An 18,789-nucleotide genomic window follows, 5' to 3' on the forward strand; every position below is an offset into this window, starting at 1 on the left:
GAAGCGCTTGTTTGCCTGGGGCAGAGGAAAACACTCGTGTTAGCCACACCGAGTGTGGAGGGAACGGGCTAGTGGGGTTGTATAAACTGGGATGTGGGAGTTATTTTTAACTAGCGATGCCTGAGAGTGCAGGAGAATCCATGTGGGAGGATGAATCATAACTGCGATGGGGTAGAGTTGGCAAGGCTCAAGGCTGGTGAGCTGATCGTCCCCAGGCATGAAAAACACTCCCAAGTGCCTAACCCCTTCAAACCAGCCATCTTCCCTCAATCCCACCAATGGTGCTCTTGGGAGCGGAGGAATGCATCTAAATACTAAATGTACATCGACATCCAAAATAAATAAAATATCTTGACAAGTTCTGGATGACTCCAAGTCTCATAGGGAGATGGCTGAGGGAGAAAGGCTGCTAGCTATGCAGGCAGCAACTTAATTGCTCCTAGAAAAACCTGCTTTAGGAATTGCCATCAAAGCAAGCAGAATGTATCAAGGGAGAAAGGAGGTTTGCACCCACAGAACAAGATTCTCTCTCCACCACTGGTGGAAGCAGGCGGTGGGGCTGCCCCAGTATCGTGAGCCTGTCATATGGAAGGGGAGACTTGGGCATGACCAACACGGATCTTCTCATCCAGACCTGGTGAGTCCCACTTGCATGGATCTGGTCAGGGGAGCAGCAGAGTGAGTGATTCTCCTGCAGAGGAGAGATGCTCTGTGCTGCTGCAGCGCCAGCTGTGAAACCTCATTCTTGATGGTTTAGGTGAGGAGAGACAAGTAAAGCAAACTCCACCTGGCTGTGCGGATGGGTGCGGGCAGCTCCCTTCTCTCTGCAGCTGTATTTGTGAGCTATTTCACCCGTACGAAGCTGCACCCAGCCAGTGCCAATGGCCTGACCTGCCCTAACAGGATCGTGGTCTCCAGCGCCTGCCGTTGCAGAGCCACTGAGTGACTTTCTCAGGGTAAGAAAGAAAACCCTACAGGGGCCTACGTCTCAGCCCATTCACTAGTGTTTGAACAGTTTTGTGCTGGAGCTGACTCAGTTTTTTTCTTTTCAGACACTAGAGAAAAAAAAACCCACCTTACAGGACTAATAAGTTGTGGTAAATGTTTGTAATTTGTTAATGACTTAGTTACAGTCCCACTAGTGTGCAACAGATGACTTGGTGAGCAGCAGTGACATTTGTTTTCCCTTGAGCTGGAGAAGCTTGTACGAGAGCGAAGACCTGTGGTTCTGACCTGATTCCCTTGCATTTTGGATCTAGAAAAAAACAATACCTGTAAGTATTGTAAACAATCTTTTCCCCACTCCTACTTTATTTATGTTGAAAATATTTTGAGTGTCTTCAGAATAGCAAAACAGAGTAAAAAGTCTTTCTCTGTTGTCCTTTGTAGTTTTCGTGCTCTGGGGAAGAACTGACCCCCCTGAGGCCATCTCCTCCCGTGACCCTGTCCCTCTGCCGCTCCATCCTGGAACAGGTCACTTGCCCAGGGGCAGAATGAAGGGCACAAATCAGGAATCTCCACTTCTCAAGCTCTAGTATCTTCATATCAACCCCAGAATGAAATTTATTGGCTTGAGGTTCTCATGGCTCTTTCATTTCTCTTCAAGATTATTTTCATGAATGTTAGTATTTTTTAAAAAACGATTTTGAAAGCTAATATCGATTAAGGCTGAAGTGAGATCTGAAACAAATACCTGCCTGAGGGTGTGGATAGTCTTGTTGCTACAGTAGAAGCCGGACATTTGGACAGTTATCGTGCCATTGGTTTCCTGTCAGACTTGGTGTTACCTTTCTCTACCACCGTTACTTTCCTTGTCCAGTGGTAAACACACATATTGAGTGTTGCACCAAAGCAAAGCCATATAAATGTGGTGATTTCTAAATGTTTTTAGCTTTTGCTCAGGTTCTGAGATCTATGAGACTGATTTCCCCACTGTGGATTTACTGTTGCAGAAGCAGCAGCATTTTGGAAGTGCTTTGATTGCATCCTCGAAGGAGAGTAGGGGCAAAGATAACAGCGTCTTTGTATCAGGCAGAGCAAAATAATGGCATGAGATCAGGCTGGCTGGAATTCTTCCCCACCTCTGACCTTGTCCCTGCCAACCCACCAGCCGACCTCTGCAGCACGGCTTCCTGCAGCCCCGGCGCTGGGACACAGCTCCCCGAAGCTTTGCTCAGGATGAACACTTTCTGTGCCCTTGTCTGAACCTCTGCTCAAACCATTCGTGTTTTGAGCAACATGGGAAAGCAGCTGAGATATGTAGAGGCTGTGCTGTGGGCTCCCAGGGAAGCAGGAGAGACCCAGCTGTGGGTGTAAGCAGAGAGAAAACTCGCTTAGCAATTGAGAGAGGATGGAAATGGGGGCACTTGTGGTCATGTCTGCTTTTTTCAAGTTTTATTGCTCTTGCTAACTCCAAGCAATTATTCAAAAATTACAACTCAGATCCCCAAATGATTAGACTTAAGATAATGCATTTGGGATTTTATTTTCTGGTTTCCTGGTTATCTGAGGCATGCAAAAGCCCCGGGCTAGACTGCTTTTGACTGCAAGAACAAGCAGCTTTTTTCCCTTGCATTGTTCTTTTCTTGTAGCAGCCTTGAATCCTCCCGGAGCTCTTTGAAAACCAGCCAGCAGAAGATTATTAGCTGATGCTAATGGAGAATCAGATGTGTGAATGGTGTCTTGGCAACAGCTGAATAGCATAAGGTGAGTATTTTAGTAATGCAAGGTACCCAGTAAAATGTTGGTAATGTGGGTCCTGCTTAAGGGTTCTTCTGGATCACACAGACTGAGTCATGGACATCTCCAGTCATGGACAAGTTTCCAGTATTAAAAATCCTGGTACAGAGGAGTTTGTTGCTTGCCTGGTTGCTCTTGCACTGTAATTGACTCCTAGGAAGCCTTTACCCTTCATATTTACAAAGCAGCAATGCATAGTTCATATGGATGTAAGGGATCTTCACTTGTTTTTTTACTTCTGTTTAGTGCATTTTGTTTCCACTTTATTGTTTCAACAATAGAAATTCAATGTATTTTTTCTGTAATCTATTTTGTTAACAAGATCTTGCATTTTTACCATTTGTTTTTAAACCTAGATTAAAATCTCTCCTAAGATTAATTCAACAGAAACACTACTAAGGTTCTGCATTACCTACCTGTGAGTGGGTACATTATATTCCCTGATTAATTAAAATGTCATCTAGTATTCAGTGTGTGTTACCTGCCCAATATAGCCCCCCCCTCACCTCGGTGTCATGGCAATCTCATCTCTGAGGCAGTGCTGGTTTCAGAGCATCGCTCGTAGCCATGGCAACACGGGGTGAGAGGGAAGCCCGAGCTGGCCCACGTTAGGGATGTGGCAGCTCAATCTCACTGTAACTATGATTTTTAAGGTCGCTAATGCAGTCTGTAGCACTAGTCTAGCATGTGGGTTTTTCCATGTGATAATGAGCCCACTTGGTTGAAACTTGGCCAGTTCTGAAATGAAGGGTTAAGGAAGAGAAGAGAAATGAAAGGAAACTGCTAATAAATGAGGGGATAAAGCCTAGGCTCATGTTACTCATAAGACTTCTAAAATCTGTAATTTGACAAATTGGCTGCTTTCCTGAGCTAAATTATGGAGGGGAGCTGGGCAATTTATTTGAAGTGTCTGAGCACTGGTTACCTGAATCAATGTCTGTATCTTTTATTCCTTTTTAAGACTGATCAGATCCTGAAGCCAGTCATGAGGGGGGAATAAAATCAAATACCGAAAAACATAAAAGGAGAACTTGGTGTTTTGGTGATGACCTAGACTTCCCCCCACTGAGCTTTCCAGTGATGAGATAGGACCTTTTACAACTTTCCTCTGCATCAAGTGTTGAAGCCCATTGTGTTTTGCTGGGTACCAAAGAGAGGGTTCAGATGAGCTGTGTTGGAGAGGGAGGTGGGGGGGTTGTGTCAGAGACCATCAAATGTTAAACCATGAGACCTGGAGGTGCTACAGCAGTGTCTGCAAAGGGCACAAATTTGCAGTAACACAATTACAGCGTTTCAGGAAACTATGAAGAGGTGGCCAAGCCTCATTCCTATTGACGTTGATGGGATATGAGGTTATGAGGCTGGCAACTTACAGAGCCTAGTTAGTGGAACTCTTATCTAGAAAAGGATTTAGGTATTAGGCCCAAAGGCCAGAATATAATTCACTTTATAGAAACACAAACAAACCCAGTGACTTCAATTGGAAATGACTCCTGTGAGGCTTTGCTGTGCCCAGCTGAAACTAGCCATTCATGGGCTGAACCTGGCCTTGGTGACCACCTGGAACAGAACAGACACTTTCTTTCCTTGGAGTCAAGTCTGGGGCAGAGCACAGGGGCTCGGAGCTTCCTGGGGCAGCCGTCAGGATCCAGCAAGGTCTGTCCGCCCAGCCTTCTTTCCAGAGGCAGCCGCAGAAGCCAGCATGGTGTCCGGCCTCTGCATCGGCCGCTAAACCTGCGCCTTCTCCAGCAACTGAGCCATTGATTTAGCACCGTGTGCTGCTCAACAGTCAGCAACTTGACCCCTGCAGAATTTCTAGAAGCTGTGATTCAAAAGAAGTGCTGTGGTGTCCGTGGGGTTTTCCAGTCTCTGCCCTATCCTGGATAATTTTGCAGCTGCTTTTTATCCTTCTCATAACTGGAAGAGATTAATCTTGTTTTATTTGCTTCCACATGACGCAGGAGATGGTGGTTTTGCCCTCACTGCCTCAAACTTGCAGCCTGACGCAGCTCATCACCCAGTTGTGCTGCCTACTCTTTAGTTATCTTCTGCTGTAATTTTCAGAGAGTCAGCTTGATATTTAAAAAAAGACTTTACAATAGACCGAAACATCGATGGGAATTTTTGTTTTATCTTGTAAGTTCTTTGGTTTAGGAAAAAATGACATAATTTAGACATGTTGGTTTGTTCAGCAGCAAATCATAAAGCTTAATCGTCAAGACTCCTTAATCCCGCATAACTGTGTTTGGGTTTGTTTTTTTTTTTTTTTCCTTTTGCTTATGCTGTAAGCTAATCCTAATGCTGAGATTACTATAGCCATAGCAATTATTTCTCCATGCAATTTTTCATTTTAATCTGTTATTTACAAACACAAATTATTTTGGATGAACATCTTTCTAGGTCTGGGCTCTAACCCAAGTAAGATGTAGCAGGCAACAAGGACTTGGGCATAGAACCTTTCAGAATAGATGAATAGATGCACGCGTCTCTGCTCAACAATGAGCAACTATTTTAAAAAAAAAAGAGATAGTCTAGCTAAATCATGGCTGAAAGTTTGAGAAGAAGCATAGACCATGCTGGCTGGAGGTATTCCTGGAATGTGCCTTGCACCAGCCCCAGCACCAGGGGCTGTGGGCGGCAAGGGGCTGAGCTGCACCCCAGGGAGCTGCGGCAAAGAGAATTTATCTTTTGGGAGAAGGAAGGAAATGTTTCTGGCAGCTTTTTCTTGGAGGGAGATATTGTAAAACCCCTTGGAGCTTTGCAGAGCTGTCCCACCTGAGTGCGCGTCCCAAATGTATGGGGTGTGGTGCTATTTCAAGGCTCAGAAAAATGCAAGGTATCTTGCTGAAGACACAGTCCTGCCCCAGCAAGAACACAGCAATGTGGTTTGGTACATGGTAACTATGTTTATAAACAGCAATGTTGGAATAAAACTATAGAGGGACATGGATAAGTAATATGGACATGTGGTGCTGAGTAACATGTGCATGTGGGTATTTTTCATTGTCTTTTATTTAGATTTTCCCTAAAGTCTCTCATTTCACTTCTGCAAACCTCTATAGCCAAGCAGGTGTGTTTTAGAGGGATTTGAAGGAGATGCTTTGGCAACGTGGTTTGTGAAGAATGTTGATGGTGAAAACGAGATAACATAGGAGAAATCAAAGGAGAGTGACAAGAGTCATGGATGGAGAAGGTGGTGGGAGCTTTACTTCAGGAGGAGGTGAACCCTGAAATGTAGGTAAGGACCACAGGAGTTCCAGCTTTCAAAGCAACAGCTTCCAGTTTATGTTTTTAGTTCCCAGTTGAGGGAATTGACATGAGAGTAGCCTGTGTCCTCTTGCCTGTGTGATGCATGGACCACAGCCTGTGGGGCAGAGGGAGCCAGTAAAACTACGTGGAGGTAGCAAATCTTGCCTGGGTTTTGGCTGAGCTGGACTGAAGAGCTGGCAGGGTGGAGGTCAAGACCACATGGAGGAAGATTTGGAGATGGGTCATGTGGAAAAGAAGTTGTGTGGTGGGGAAAGGGAACTGGCAGCTGGTAAACACACCAAGTACATGGACTGTGTGTGTCCCGTGCCACGGCAGGGGGTACAGGCAGCGTGTGCAGGGGTTGAGTCAGCAAGTGATAGTTAAGAAAACCAACACCAGCTTTCCATCCCCCACTTTCATTGGAAAATGGGTAGCAACATGTTAAACAGTCATCGTTCTTCAGGCTCCTTGATGGCAGCACAGCAGCAAAGGGGACACAGACCCCACCATGCTGAGCCTTTCGTCTGTCGGAGTGCTGCTCCTCTTCCTCAGCGGAGGATTTCTGTGAGCAGCCACTGCAGACCATGAGCTGTATTTACAAATAATACAGCAGGTATGTTACTTTCAGAAACTCCTTTAGCACTTCTGTTTAAGAATTGTTAAGCACTCCATTGACATGTGAACATTCAAATGTTTATGAAAGAGCTGGAAAATTTTGTGAATATGGCTACATCAGAATTCTTAAGCTATGTGACTCCAAGGAGTATTAATTAATCCTATGTGTCTAGATGTGTATGTTTTTTTTTTTTTAATTTCCAATCTGGAACAGCAATATTTTTCCCCAAACACGCTGCCTTTCCAGAGCTTGTGAGGGAAGTGCAGAATCTCCTGTATCTGCAGAATTCCCCACTTCTGTCGCTTCCTGGATTCCAGTGAAATACCAGCTTCATCTGAAGAGCAAAAAGACCACACAAGACCACATGTTGTTTACTTTGGGCTGATTATTCACATGTTATGAGCAGCCAAGAGAGGAGACTGTTTTCCCCTAGGTTCTAGAAGCATAATTCCATTAAACCAATGGTTGTTCTTGCTTTAGTGAAATATATTCAAGAAGGGATGATGTCTCCCCCCAGAGATATAAATGCCTGCACTTCAAAAGTACATCCCCTCCAGTTTCTTTTATCGTTTGCAAGCAAGCCACCTCACTTAAAGAAGGCATTCACGTGTTACCAAGTTTCTTTTCTTTGGCGTCACTTCCTAAAAATTAATTTGGGAGGTTAATTTTGATTCCTGTGTTCAACCCTATTGTTGCACTGTGGCAGTGTGTTCTCCCCTCTCTCAGTTCAACACACAGCGCAGGGAGCCTATTCCATAGGACAGGGCTGTGGGCCCCTTTGATGCCATGTGCACCCACAGGGTCCACCCAACCTGCAGGGTGCTAACTTGCTACGCTGATGAGGGGAATGTCAGGAGAGCTTCTCCTTGGGCTTTTCCAGGTCTTTTGGAGCTCTTTTGATGTTTTGTTTGTTTGTTTGTTTGTTTTTTCATGCAGGGGATATGGGAGGTTGTGGAGGACTGTTAGATCAATCAGGGTCTTGGTAATGGAAAACTACATAATTTGTGCTCTATCAGTTGTCCACACAAGGCTGAATTATGAGTGCTTGTGTTAACTGAAAGAAATGAAGATTTCTGTCAGTTGAGAAGGAAGAAATCCTGTTCTGTTAGAGCTGGCATGACCCTGCACTCTGTATAACTCACCCTCTCTGTCGTGCATTGAGGGACTCATCCTGTGCTACTCACACCTGTGGCTCTGTGATCTAATACTGAAATACAGGGGCAGACCTCAGCTTATCTTCAGGAATGATTTTAACTTCTCATACACAGGTGCTAAAGGGGAAATCCTGACCTTACAGGAACCAGCGGCAAACTGCAGATGGGTTCATCTGGGAGTTTGGCCTTGGGTTTCAGAAATCACAGCTTTGTGCTTTCCCTCCTTTGCCATGCAGAATCCCTCCCTTTGGAGAAGGATGCATGTGCTATTGCTGCCTCTTCTGTATACTTTCTGCTCTCTTTGCTGTACACCTGAGGTTCATCCAGTTGATGCTATTTGCACCTCAGATTGCTATTTTGTGCCTTGTGTTGTGTTTTCCAAAGCAGACTTTTGGAATAAGAATACAAATAGCTGGTCTGAGTATTTTATGCTCTAATAGTGAGTACAGTCAACAGATGCCAAGATGCAATAAATCAAACTGAAGTGCTGTCTTAGTTGCTTCAGCTTGAAAGGGGACTGCTGTAGAAAAAAGGCAGTGATGAAATCTAAACTGCATTTGCAATCTCATGAAGATTCAGGTCAACAGGGTTGAGAACAGAAATTAATGGAGTGTGATATTTGCTGCAACAGCTACAGTAAATGTAGAGGTTTCACAACAAAAACTTGAAGGGAGTATTACAAACGCACATGAAGCTGAGTGCCTGGTGTTGTATGAAAGCCCAAGGGCCTTGAACATCAGAGGGATAATGGGCTCAACATCTGGTATCCATGTGAAAGTGAAAAATCCCGTATGTGCTGAAGGTCACGGTGACCTGGGATGCTACGCTGATATGGCTGCAAAACAGCACGGGCTGCTTTTTACTTTGCGAACAAATTCTCCAGGACTGGAAAAAATAATAACGAAGAGAAATGTGGCTTGTTCCTCTATGGCCTTGCAAGAGCTTTCACTTCAGCTGGGCTGGGTGTGTGGGGCTGAGAAAGCACTATCTGTCCCTTTCATCTCTGCTCTACATCTCTTTCTGGGAGAGGAGAGTGAATTTACCTTTGCATGTGTTTTCTCTTCTTGGGAGTATGGAAGACACTTGTATTCTTTGTCTGCTGTTGTGAGTTCCTCAAGGGATAGAATTGCCTTTGTGGTAAATGTCACGGTAGTCTCCCTCTCTTTTTTCTATCTCTTATTTTGAACGCTGTAATCAACCCTCTCCTCAACAGCGGTGTTAACAGAGATTAATGTGAAATACCCCTTATATACTGGCAGGTACTTTAGGCAGAAAACTTGACACAGTCCACGCGGGAAGCCAGATTGGTATCTTGCTTTGCATTAAGTGGTTTTATTCTTCACACTCACCAAAATCCTGCTGGATTCAGTGGGAGTTTTAGGGGTCTTTACCTTTTCTTGATGTAAGAAAATGAAAACTGCAGTGCTGTGGTTTAGTGAGGCTAAGCAACAACTGTCTCCTTGACTTCAGAGTCTGTGGTTTCCCCCGTGGTTAATTTTTTGTCTATTTATTTTTCTTCTCAAATTCTTCCGAGTGTGGTGGATGTGGTTTTGTCCCTTTTATTTCTTATGCTTCTCAATTACTGACCCATGCTGAATTTCTCAGATCGTGAAGAATCTTAAAAAGAACAAAAATGAAAACTGAGGAGAGATCTTTATGCTGTGTGCAGAGGAATTTTTCAGATACCCTCTGAATATTAATTCATATCTCTTCACCTACAATTTGTTTGTGAGGAGCCTTCTCAAATTTAAATCAAAGTGCTAATTCTGAGCTGATTAAAGTTGGAATCAGATCAGAGAGAGGATGAACGGTCCTTCATAAGGCACCTTTCTATAGTTGGAAGAGTAACCACTGTTTGTCCACTGAAATTTTTGTTTGCATTTGTCAGTGAATTTCTTCTAAATACCGCTAATCAAATTTAGAGGTTTTTTATTTAGTTTTTTTTAATGGCATCCAAAATTTTGTATGTTGCTGTTCTAAATCTGAAATAGAAATAAATGTGTCAAACACTGTTGACCGCATACAGTGCAACTGGATCTAGCATTTGACACTGAGAGCAAATAAGTAATATAATTTGTTCTTAAAGGCAGTACATCCAGCTGATAATTCTGTTTGGGAGGGGACGGAAGAAAAAAAAAAGCATTTTCAAATCAAACATACCTATATTCTCTGTGCCACATCAAAGGAAAAAGGTAAGGTAATATAAAGTACAAGTTTCATCTTATTGTATAGAAACATATATTGATAAAATAACTTTGTAACATGTTTCAGCTACAGGAAAGCGAATCAAGGGTTTAATGACTTTGAACTCAGATTCTCATATGAGCCACTGAAAAATCTTTGGTTTTTAAATGTAATTTCTTGTTATTGCTATCATGAGAATTACCTGTTTATAGTTTGTTTCCAGTCACTCATAACTTTCTGAAATTCGGTTTAGGTGTTGAAAAGAAATGCCTATCCCAAAATGCCAGGGCTCCCACAGCACATGCCTTACAATAAATTTCAAATTTAGGGTAAACCATTATTACAGCTGTCACTGAGATTTTCTGTTGCTTTTAATCTCTTGGGGTCAGAAACCTATTTGCCTTATAGTTTTGTGCTTGGAGGGCAATTGCAATTCTCTGGAGGTGGCTTCTGGGAAATCTCTTGCCACTGCTGGAGTTGAGAGCTGTGAGGTGCTTCTGAACCCCATATTTGCTGCTCTGAGTGCAGGGAACATCTGAGAAACTTGAAGTTTCATGACATGGAGATCTGCTACGAAGTTTAAATAAAGTTTGAATTAAAGCAGACTAAATGCTGAAGTTGAAAGAAGGCTGATGCATGCATCTTCTAGACTTGTATTTGCATGTTTTCACTAGTGCAGATTGTTAGGCGGAGCTGAGCATTTTACTAAGTTTTTCACGGTTAATAACTAGGCAGAGTGTTACTTCCGTTTGATATTCAGATGGTAACACAGTTTATTGTGGATGACACTGAGAAAATTGCCACCTTTATCTAGAAATTGCTTGCATGAAGTATGTAAAAAATGTCATCTATTCCTGTAGTATGAAAAATAAGGAGAAAACACCACCGAACCTAGGGCTGTGCGAGAATCGCTCGGGTGCCAGCCCAGTCGTGTGGTAATGCTGTTGCATTTATGAGCACAATGGCTATTACCCTTTCAGGTACTGATCTGCAAATGCGTTACCAGGCAGTACCCTCACAGCACGTGTAATTTGTAGGTATTAGTAGACTCATTTTCCAAGTGAGTGAACTGAGGCATAGAAGCGTCAAGAGTGTATAGTAAAGCTCATAAATTTCCTACTGTAAGTAACTTGTTAGTGAGGAGACACATGGCTTATGTCAGGCTGTTACTCACTCCCTGCTCTGGGAATGGGTGCATGATTTGCTGCTTCTGAACCTGCTCTTATATTCCACTGAATTCACTGCAGACTGACTTCCAGTTGCACAGGACTTGAAAGGAGCAGGTGCCACTCCTGATTTGACACTTGATTTAGGTGAGGCACTGTGGTTAATTTTAATGGGCTTTGAGTTCAAGGAGCTTTGGATCAGGTCCTTGGTGAGGCTTGTGTTCTGCAGTGGGACCGAAAGCCAGCATGTACATCTCAGCATGGCAGGTCTTTAAATGCAAGACAAAATCAAGAGCTTAAACATCCTTTTTCATCATTTCTACATTTATGGTGTCAAACACAGCTCTTGATCTCTAATTTTACTTTCATTGAAATCATATATGTGAGTGAAAAATATTGATCACCTTTGCTGTCCTTTCCGTTTCCTAGGTTCAGTGTCAGGAAGATCTAAGTCATAACTAAGTCAATATTTGCATAGCAAAACTCTCCCTGCTTTTCTCCATAGTGGTAAATTCCCAACCACTACTTCCATTAAGGGTTCCCGTGCAGGAAGAAAGAACCCCAGCCCCTCTGTCCTTCCCATTTATCTTTTTTTAAATTTTTTTTTTATTTTCACATGATTACTTCAAAAAACGCACACGTCCGCATATTCTTTAAAGTCATACTGTTAGCATACGCTTATCAAACAGGCCCAGCTTTCCATCAGAGCTAGCCCTTTAACAGCTGTGGTTTGTATCTTCAGTCTTATTAACTTACTAAGTGGAAAAAGAAATATAAATGCAGCATCAGACCATGGTTTGTGCCCATAATAAAGGGTTAGGCATGTATTTTCCGTGGCAGCCTGCAGAGAGTCATCTGAATCTCCAAGGACATTTCATGTTGTCTTCGTAATGGATTCTCTTTGTTCAGTTTTCAGACTGTCCTCAAATTTTTATTTGGTGAAAGGGTTCACATTATACTGTTCCTTAAGCCATGTTGTGAAGAATTCCTGCCCCATGGGATGTCTCAAGCCTCAACTTTTGCGTCCTTTGGTGACGGATGTTGCTGCTACAAAAGGCTCTCTAGGAGACAGGGACCTTGAGAAAAAAGATCTGGCATCAGCAGCTATGTTGTGACCTTTGCATTGTTGGAGTGCCTGGCTGTCGCTCTGCTTTGTGAGCCTGAAAGTTTTCCAAAGGCAGAATCTGGAAGGTGGGAGCAACAGCATGAGGATTATACTTAAATGTTATATCCTGTGTTGGGAGTGATGCAAAGGTGAGGAGGAACACTTGAAAGGCAACTGCTGAAAGCGTAAGAGACCTGCAAGTGAAATTTCAGCAGAAATTTTGTGAAGTTTTGGAAAAAATGTGGTCTGAAAGGAAGAAAGAAACCTCAAACAAGAAATAGTTAGTAACCTTAATTCCAAAAAATAAGTTACTTCAAATTAAGCAAGTATTTTTGCCATGATCAATGGTTTTACATTAAGCAATGCGTTATATCATTTGTGAAAAAACAGTAGTTATGAAACACAAAACAAAAAGCCTCTGATTTTCAATTTTCTAGATCTTGTTTTTAGACAAAAATACAGTTTCTACAGGGTACAGCTTAAGAAAGCTGACTTATGGCACCAGTATGCAAGTGGCATATGTTTTTCAGCTGGTTATTCCCCAGTGTCTTCCTATTCCTCCTCTTCATGTCTGTAGAAGGCTCAGGGATTCCTTCCAGGCCTTTTTAAAATTAAACTGTTTTTCAGAATTATGGGCTAACAGATGGAGAAGAGTAGTTGTCATCAGCTAGCCAAAGTAAATAGAGTTGCAATGAGTTTTCAGCAATAACTATGCATAATTATGCAATTCGGTCATCTTTCAGTTGAACTTTGGGGGATTGCATAAAGCTATGGATGTACTTGATCAGTCTCCCCATGCTCTTGTTTGGCGCTGCAGTTCATCTCGGTAACTTTGCACAGAGCTTCACTTAGGTGAAAAATCTGAGGTTTCGGAGCAAATCAGAGACCCCGCTCACATCTGTGGGCTCCTGCAGAAGAGCCAGCCTGCCTCTGCTCTGCTGGCTCACCAGGGAGAGCTGGGGTGGTGGTGCCGCTGAATGCCCAAAAGTGCTCTTGGTGCCGAAGTGGGTGATGACCTGTATATAGCACTGACAATGGGAGGCAGCAGGACAGGCTTTAGGTGGTCTTGTTCCCAGGACCAAGCAGCTTCAGAGCTGGTTTCCTAAGGTGTCATGAGCACAGATAAATTTGTTCAGTACAAGGACAAATCCTTTTCATTGACCCAGCAATGCTGGGCATTTCCTCAGCCTTCTGCATAAAAGGGTGTTGATAAAAGCTGACACATTGTCTTTCATTTTTTAAACTCCAGATTACTTGAGCTGAATGGGGCAGAAAATACTGCGTGGAGCTGAGAAAGAAGTGAAGTAAAAATTTCCCAAAGTTAGCCAGAAAGTCCAGAGACTTGCTCTGGGTTATGCATTAGCCTAGCAGTTAATATGCTCTAGCTGCCTGCTCAGTAATTTGTCAGAAACAGGGACGAAGAATCCAGACTTGGCAAGCTGGTGCTGCAGACAGATTTTGTCAGATGAAATCCCAGTAGACATCAGTCCAACATTAACAGCTCCTGAGGTATCGCATGGGAATGTGCATGGAGATAAAATGCACATCCTAAATGGTGGACCCTCTATTTTAAGGGGCAGGGATGATAATGTATTTTTTTTTCTTTGTGGAGTCATTCAGACAAATGATGGAAAATGCTGGTTTCAAACACAGATACAGTTCTGTCTTCTCTTGAATTCTTCACTTAAAGTTGCTTAACTCTTCTCTCTTGCTTTTTCCTGCATGTGAAGAGAAGTTAATCCTATCTGCCTTTACCTCAGAGGGATTGTGAGGGCAGAGTTTGGAAAAGAATTTGCCGTCTATGCAAAGAATCCACAAGTGACTGCAGGGGAAAAAAACCCAGACCCACCGTTGGGAAACTCCAGCACCAGTCAACTACTTTCTGGAAGTGGAGTGTCCTGTTACATAAACATCCTTGAAGCTCTGCAGAAGGGGTGACATTCACATCACGTATGTGGGGCCTGACTAATTGGGCTTTGTGTATGAAGAACGGGGATGGAGAGGAGAAGGAAGTGAAATCCCCAAGGTGCAAGCTGGGCCTCCTGCTTCCCATGGCCTGTGCTGTTGCTTACGTGTTGAAACGGGGTGTTAGAGCCTCCTGTACCACTGAAATGAGGACTGGGAACTCTGCAGGCCCCATGGCCCAGCCTGCGTCCCAGCCCTGCCCTGGCTGGTGCCCGGAAGGTGTCCAGCTCAGCCCAGCAGCCATTGCGACAGCCTCCAGCTGTCACCCAGAGAGCAACCCAGGGTTGTTAACAGCCCTTCCTACTAAAATATGCATTAATTCAGGGGTCCCTGTCTGTGTATAAACAGCACACAGACCATGTAATTCTCAGCTGCTTCTGCAAACAGTGGCAGAAGGGGCTTCAGGAGCTCCAGGTATCTCCTGGAGGAGCCTGCACCTTTCTACTGGTTATGTGGGGAATCGAAACCCCATAGTTGCTGTTTTGATGGCCGAAGTTAGGTGGCACCAGCACCCCTCCATCCCAAACTCAGTTGAGACCCAGGGCATAGTTTTCTACAGCCCCACACCTTGTGGGAAAGGGGAGCTGCAGGATGAGTTGAAAGTCACTTTGTTTTGCACACACTTGTGAAGCTTTGTCACTAGTCGCAGGCAAAGAAAATAACCCGTTCCCTCCCCATCTCTTCAGGGAAAACCATGCTTAGCAGGCAACTAAACAACCTTATATCATCTACTATAAAATTCACATATATATTTTTCTATATTTTCTGACAGAGAAGTATGGTTTGCAGGTTTTCTATTCTGCACAGCAGCTCTCAAGGTAGCAGGTCAGCTCTAGCAGTTGGGATGGCAGTGAAGGGAACGGCTTCACAAGCTGAAAGAGCCAGTGCTGAACTGGTTAGGAAAGAGTAAAATCTGAATTCCCAACTCTTTTTCTTTTCACAGCTGTTAAGAGTTCAGTGGGTTGAACTGCAATCCTTCAAGTTCATCTGTTGACTCCAACACACAACTATTATAAACTGTGCCTCTAAAACACGTGATGAAACATTTCTTGAGAGCTATTTATTCCAACTGCAGCAGAGGAAAGTTTTCAGAACACCCGACATTTGGTGGAGGAAAGGTCTCTTGAGCTTTGCAAAAGGAGGAATTGTTTGCATACCAACGTAAGTTGCATTTTGATTTTTTTTCCTGCACTATTGAATAAAATAATATTTCTAACTTTTACAGCCCATATGGAAACATAGTTAAGTAGCATAAAACTGTGTTGAAGTGCCTAGCAGAGTATTTCTATTTTTTTTCTTTTTTTTTTTTTTTTAATTATATGGATTGGGGGTTTTATAATTCAGCATAGAACTCAACATGATTTAATATTACACATTTTCTTTCCTCTAACGTTATCTGTATCTGAAAAACAGTTCATCCAGTTAGAGTATTAATGCAGAAGTGTGATAGATTGCAAGCTTACGGATTAGAAGTAGCAAGGAATAGTTTTGGGGGTAGCTTTTTTTCAGATGTTTCTTTTACATTTTTTATCTGCAGTTTGGTCTTACATGTACATACACATTCTCCTCCAGGCTTTGGCTGCAGTAAAACACTTTCCATTCTGAAAATGGACCATGCAAACATGACCCAAGCCATGGTTGATGCTGAATCCCACAACGCAGAGAAGAACAACAGCAACGAGTACTTTTACATTCTGATTGTCATGTCTTTCTACGGGATCTTCCTGATAGGAATAATGCTGGGCTACATGAAATCCAAAAGAAAAGAGAAGAAGTCTAATTTGCTTCTGCTCTACAAAGATGAGGAGAGAGAATGGGGGGAAGATGTGAAGCCTCTACCAACCATATCTGGGCTGAAGTCTGTGCAGTTCCCCATGATGCTGAACATGCTGCAGGAGAGCATGGTGCCGTCCCTGTCCTGTGCCATCTGCTCCATGGAAGGCAGCAGCGTGAGCTCCGAATCCTCCTCCCCAGACGTGCACTTCACCATCCAGGAGGAAGTGCTGGATGCTGAGCTGGGGGAAGTGTCGGAAACGCTCCTCCAGGAGAGCAGCGAGGGGTCTGCAGAGAACATCCACAGGAACTCCTAGCACTTGCAGGGCTCCCTTGATCAGCTGCCGAAGCATGAGTGGAGCTCCCACTGAGAACTTGTGGTTCTACTTTCCTGCTCTCCAATGAACTCCAACAGCTATCTGTGCCCCCGGGCTGGAGGTGTTCCTGAGAGCTGGCAGGACAAGCAAGCAGTGGTACCCAACACGAAAGTGTCACTTGCACATGACTGGGATGCTTAATTTTAATTTTCCATTATTATTTCTTACCATAAGAGCAAAGAACAAGGAGATTACATATATATTTTCTGACAAGGTAACCATTACTGGCGTGTCTCTGCATATTTCAGAATTCTGCAAATGCCTGTGAAATGGTTAGGGAAGTTACCCTAACGCAAGTGCCTGGTGGATAAAGATGGTGCGTAATGCTCATTCACGCGGAACTGTGATAGACTAGAAGTACTTTTACTGTGTTTTTCTTATAACAAGCCACAGTCAGCAGTGGTTTTGCTCAGTGAGGCCTCAAAAGCTGAAAATCTGTCAATGCTGTAGCTGAAGGGAGATTGCAGCATGGCTGGAGACTGACTTTAGGCACAGAGAGAACAAAGAAAACAAAACAGAACAAAACCAAAAAACAACTGACAGACTGAATTTCTAGGAGATTTGTAAAGCCCAGGTTCAGATCCATGCCACTATATCTATCTTTGCTTTAGTTGTACCTGTACTGGTTGGGTCAGGTTCACTAACTTCTGCTGCAATCCAGCCTTTAACTGAGTCACTAGTAGAAAAAGTACCGTCTTTTTTTTTTTTTTAAACTTTTGTGTTTTTCAGAAGACATATATATTTGATCACTAAAGGCAAAGATCTGTAAGTTAAAAAAAGACATTGAAGGATCTTTGTCACAAGGCGCCAGATGTGGAAAGGCTTGAACAAATGCTGCTCTGTCATGCCCCCTTGAAAAACAGGTGGAATTCAGAATAGAATTTAACCTAGCAAGGGTGAAATCCTGCCCCGCTGAACTCATCAGCTGAGTCCTCCTGACTTCAGGGGACATGCACAAGATCTAGTACTTCTCTGTTGGACTTAAATTCTCCATTTGAGGTCAGTGAAACCGTATCCATTTGCATCATTAAAGAATTGGGCCTTTCTACTCTATTTAAACCAGTGTAGATAAGCATTGCATTACATCTTTTTGTTTTGTTTTTAATCAGCTGGCATGTGACACATGCATTTTATAAAGTCATTAGTAACTAGTTTTTAAAACCACCACAAACCTTCCCCCCTGATTTAATGATACTGTGATTTTTTTTCAAATGCTTATGAAATTAGTTGCTAAATTATTGCACTGTTAAAAGAAGTAGTGTTAATATTGTAGCAATGTATGATTATTTCAATCATATCTTATATTTTATAATAACTTATTACAATGTTTGGATTAGTTCTGAACCATAAGGGCTAAAGAGCCCGAATCTAAAGCATTGCACAGCAAAATGTTTGCAAAATGTCTCCACATATTTCCTGTGCTAAAATAGCCCTGTGATTTATCCCCTGGCATTAGAGCTTGAGAGACAGCTTGAAAAATATGAACACTGAACAGCAGAAATGAACTGAGGCAAGAGTCTGCTGTACTTCTGCTGTTTAGAAGGGAGAGTTCTGATTTTGGCTCGGAGGGTTAATGCGATGTGATGCGTCCCACAGAGGTGTCACTGTCTCTCTCTGTATGCAGCAGAACAAACTCTCCACTGTGCTCAGAAAGGGCCTGATTCCATTCAGACTGAAGGCACTTGGGAGATTTTCCATCCACTTCAGTGAACTTTGGATCAGACTATATAAAGCTTTTTGGTAGATTTACTCCAAAGGGGCTGTTTTAAGTTTGAAAGAAGCCAATTTAAGTTTGGCACTTTGCCTGGAATCACTTGAATCCTGAAACTTTCCAAATGAGACTGACATGCACGAGTTGTCACATTTTCCATTGCTTTGTCCTTCATCCTTTTACTTTTGGTATAAATGTATTTGTATCTGTAAAAAAACGATGTATATAATTCCTAACATTGAGTTGTATATAATTGTCTCATGTATTTAAAGTTTATTGTTTCTACTGGCACTAATTTTTATTTAAATAAAGAAACACATTTCCTGGAAAAATTTCCATGTTTGTTCACTACGTCAAACACATTTCCAGTAATGGGACTGCGCAGAATTTCTACAGGATCATTTTCTTTGCCTCTTTTTGAAACATTTCCTTGTGTTTGACAGTACTGCAGCGTTGTGGGCAGACCGAGGGGCTGAGCCAGGGGCTCCACATCTGCCTTCGGTCCCTCCTGGCTCTTTGGGGCAATTCCTCACACTTAGCTCCTGCCCATGGGAAGGCAGGGCCCCAGGGACACCCCAAGTCCTCCTGCAAAGGATGCTGGTGAGCCATCTGAGAAACTGGTGAGCCATCAGAAAGGCTGGCAAAACTGAAAAACTGCTACAAAAACTTTTTATGTCATTTATTCAGGCTCTCAAAGTCTGCATTTTGAATTTTCGTTTTAAAGTTGCATTGTATCAAATTGGCTGGTCT

At 43.0% G+C, this 18,789-nt stretch overlaps 1 protein-coding gene across 1 annotated transcript; it reads left to right on the top strand.

Moving 5' to 3' along the window:
• Positions 1-15,134: 15,134 nt before the first annotated feature.
• Positions 15,135-18,359, top strand: KCNE4 (potassium voltage-gated channel subfamily E regulatory subunit 4). The gene is made up of 2 exons (XM_065844775.2): positions 15,135-15,339; positions 15,751-18,359. Exon 2 carries the CDS (start codon positions 15,786-15,788, stop codon positions 16,266-16,268), a length of 483 nt encoding a protein of 160 aa, XP_065700847.1. The 5' UTR covers positions 15,135-15,339; positions 15,751-15,785; the 3' UTR covers positions 16,269-18,359.
• The last annotated feature ends 430 nt before the right edge of the window (positions 18,360-18,789 follow it).

This window comes from Patagioenas fasciata, chromosome 9 (assembly GCF_037038585.1).
Source record: "Patagioenas fasciata isolate bPatFas1 chromosome 9, bPatFas1.hap1, whole genome shotgun sequence".
Taxonomy (NCBI): domain Eukaryota; kingdom Metazoa; phylum Chordata; class Aves; order Columbiformes; family Columbidae; genus Patagioenas; species Patagioenas fasciata.

Excerpts from the sequence above, each read along its gene's own strand:
- KCNE4 (XM_065844775.2), top strand. The coding sequence starts at position 15,786 with ATGGACCATGCAAACATGACCCAAGCCATGGTTGATGCTGAATCCCAC.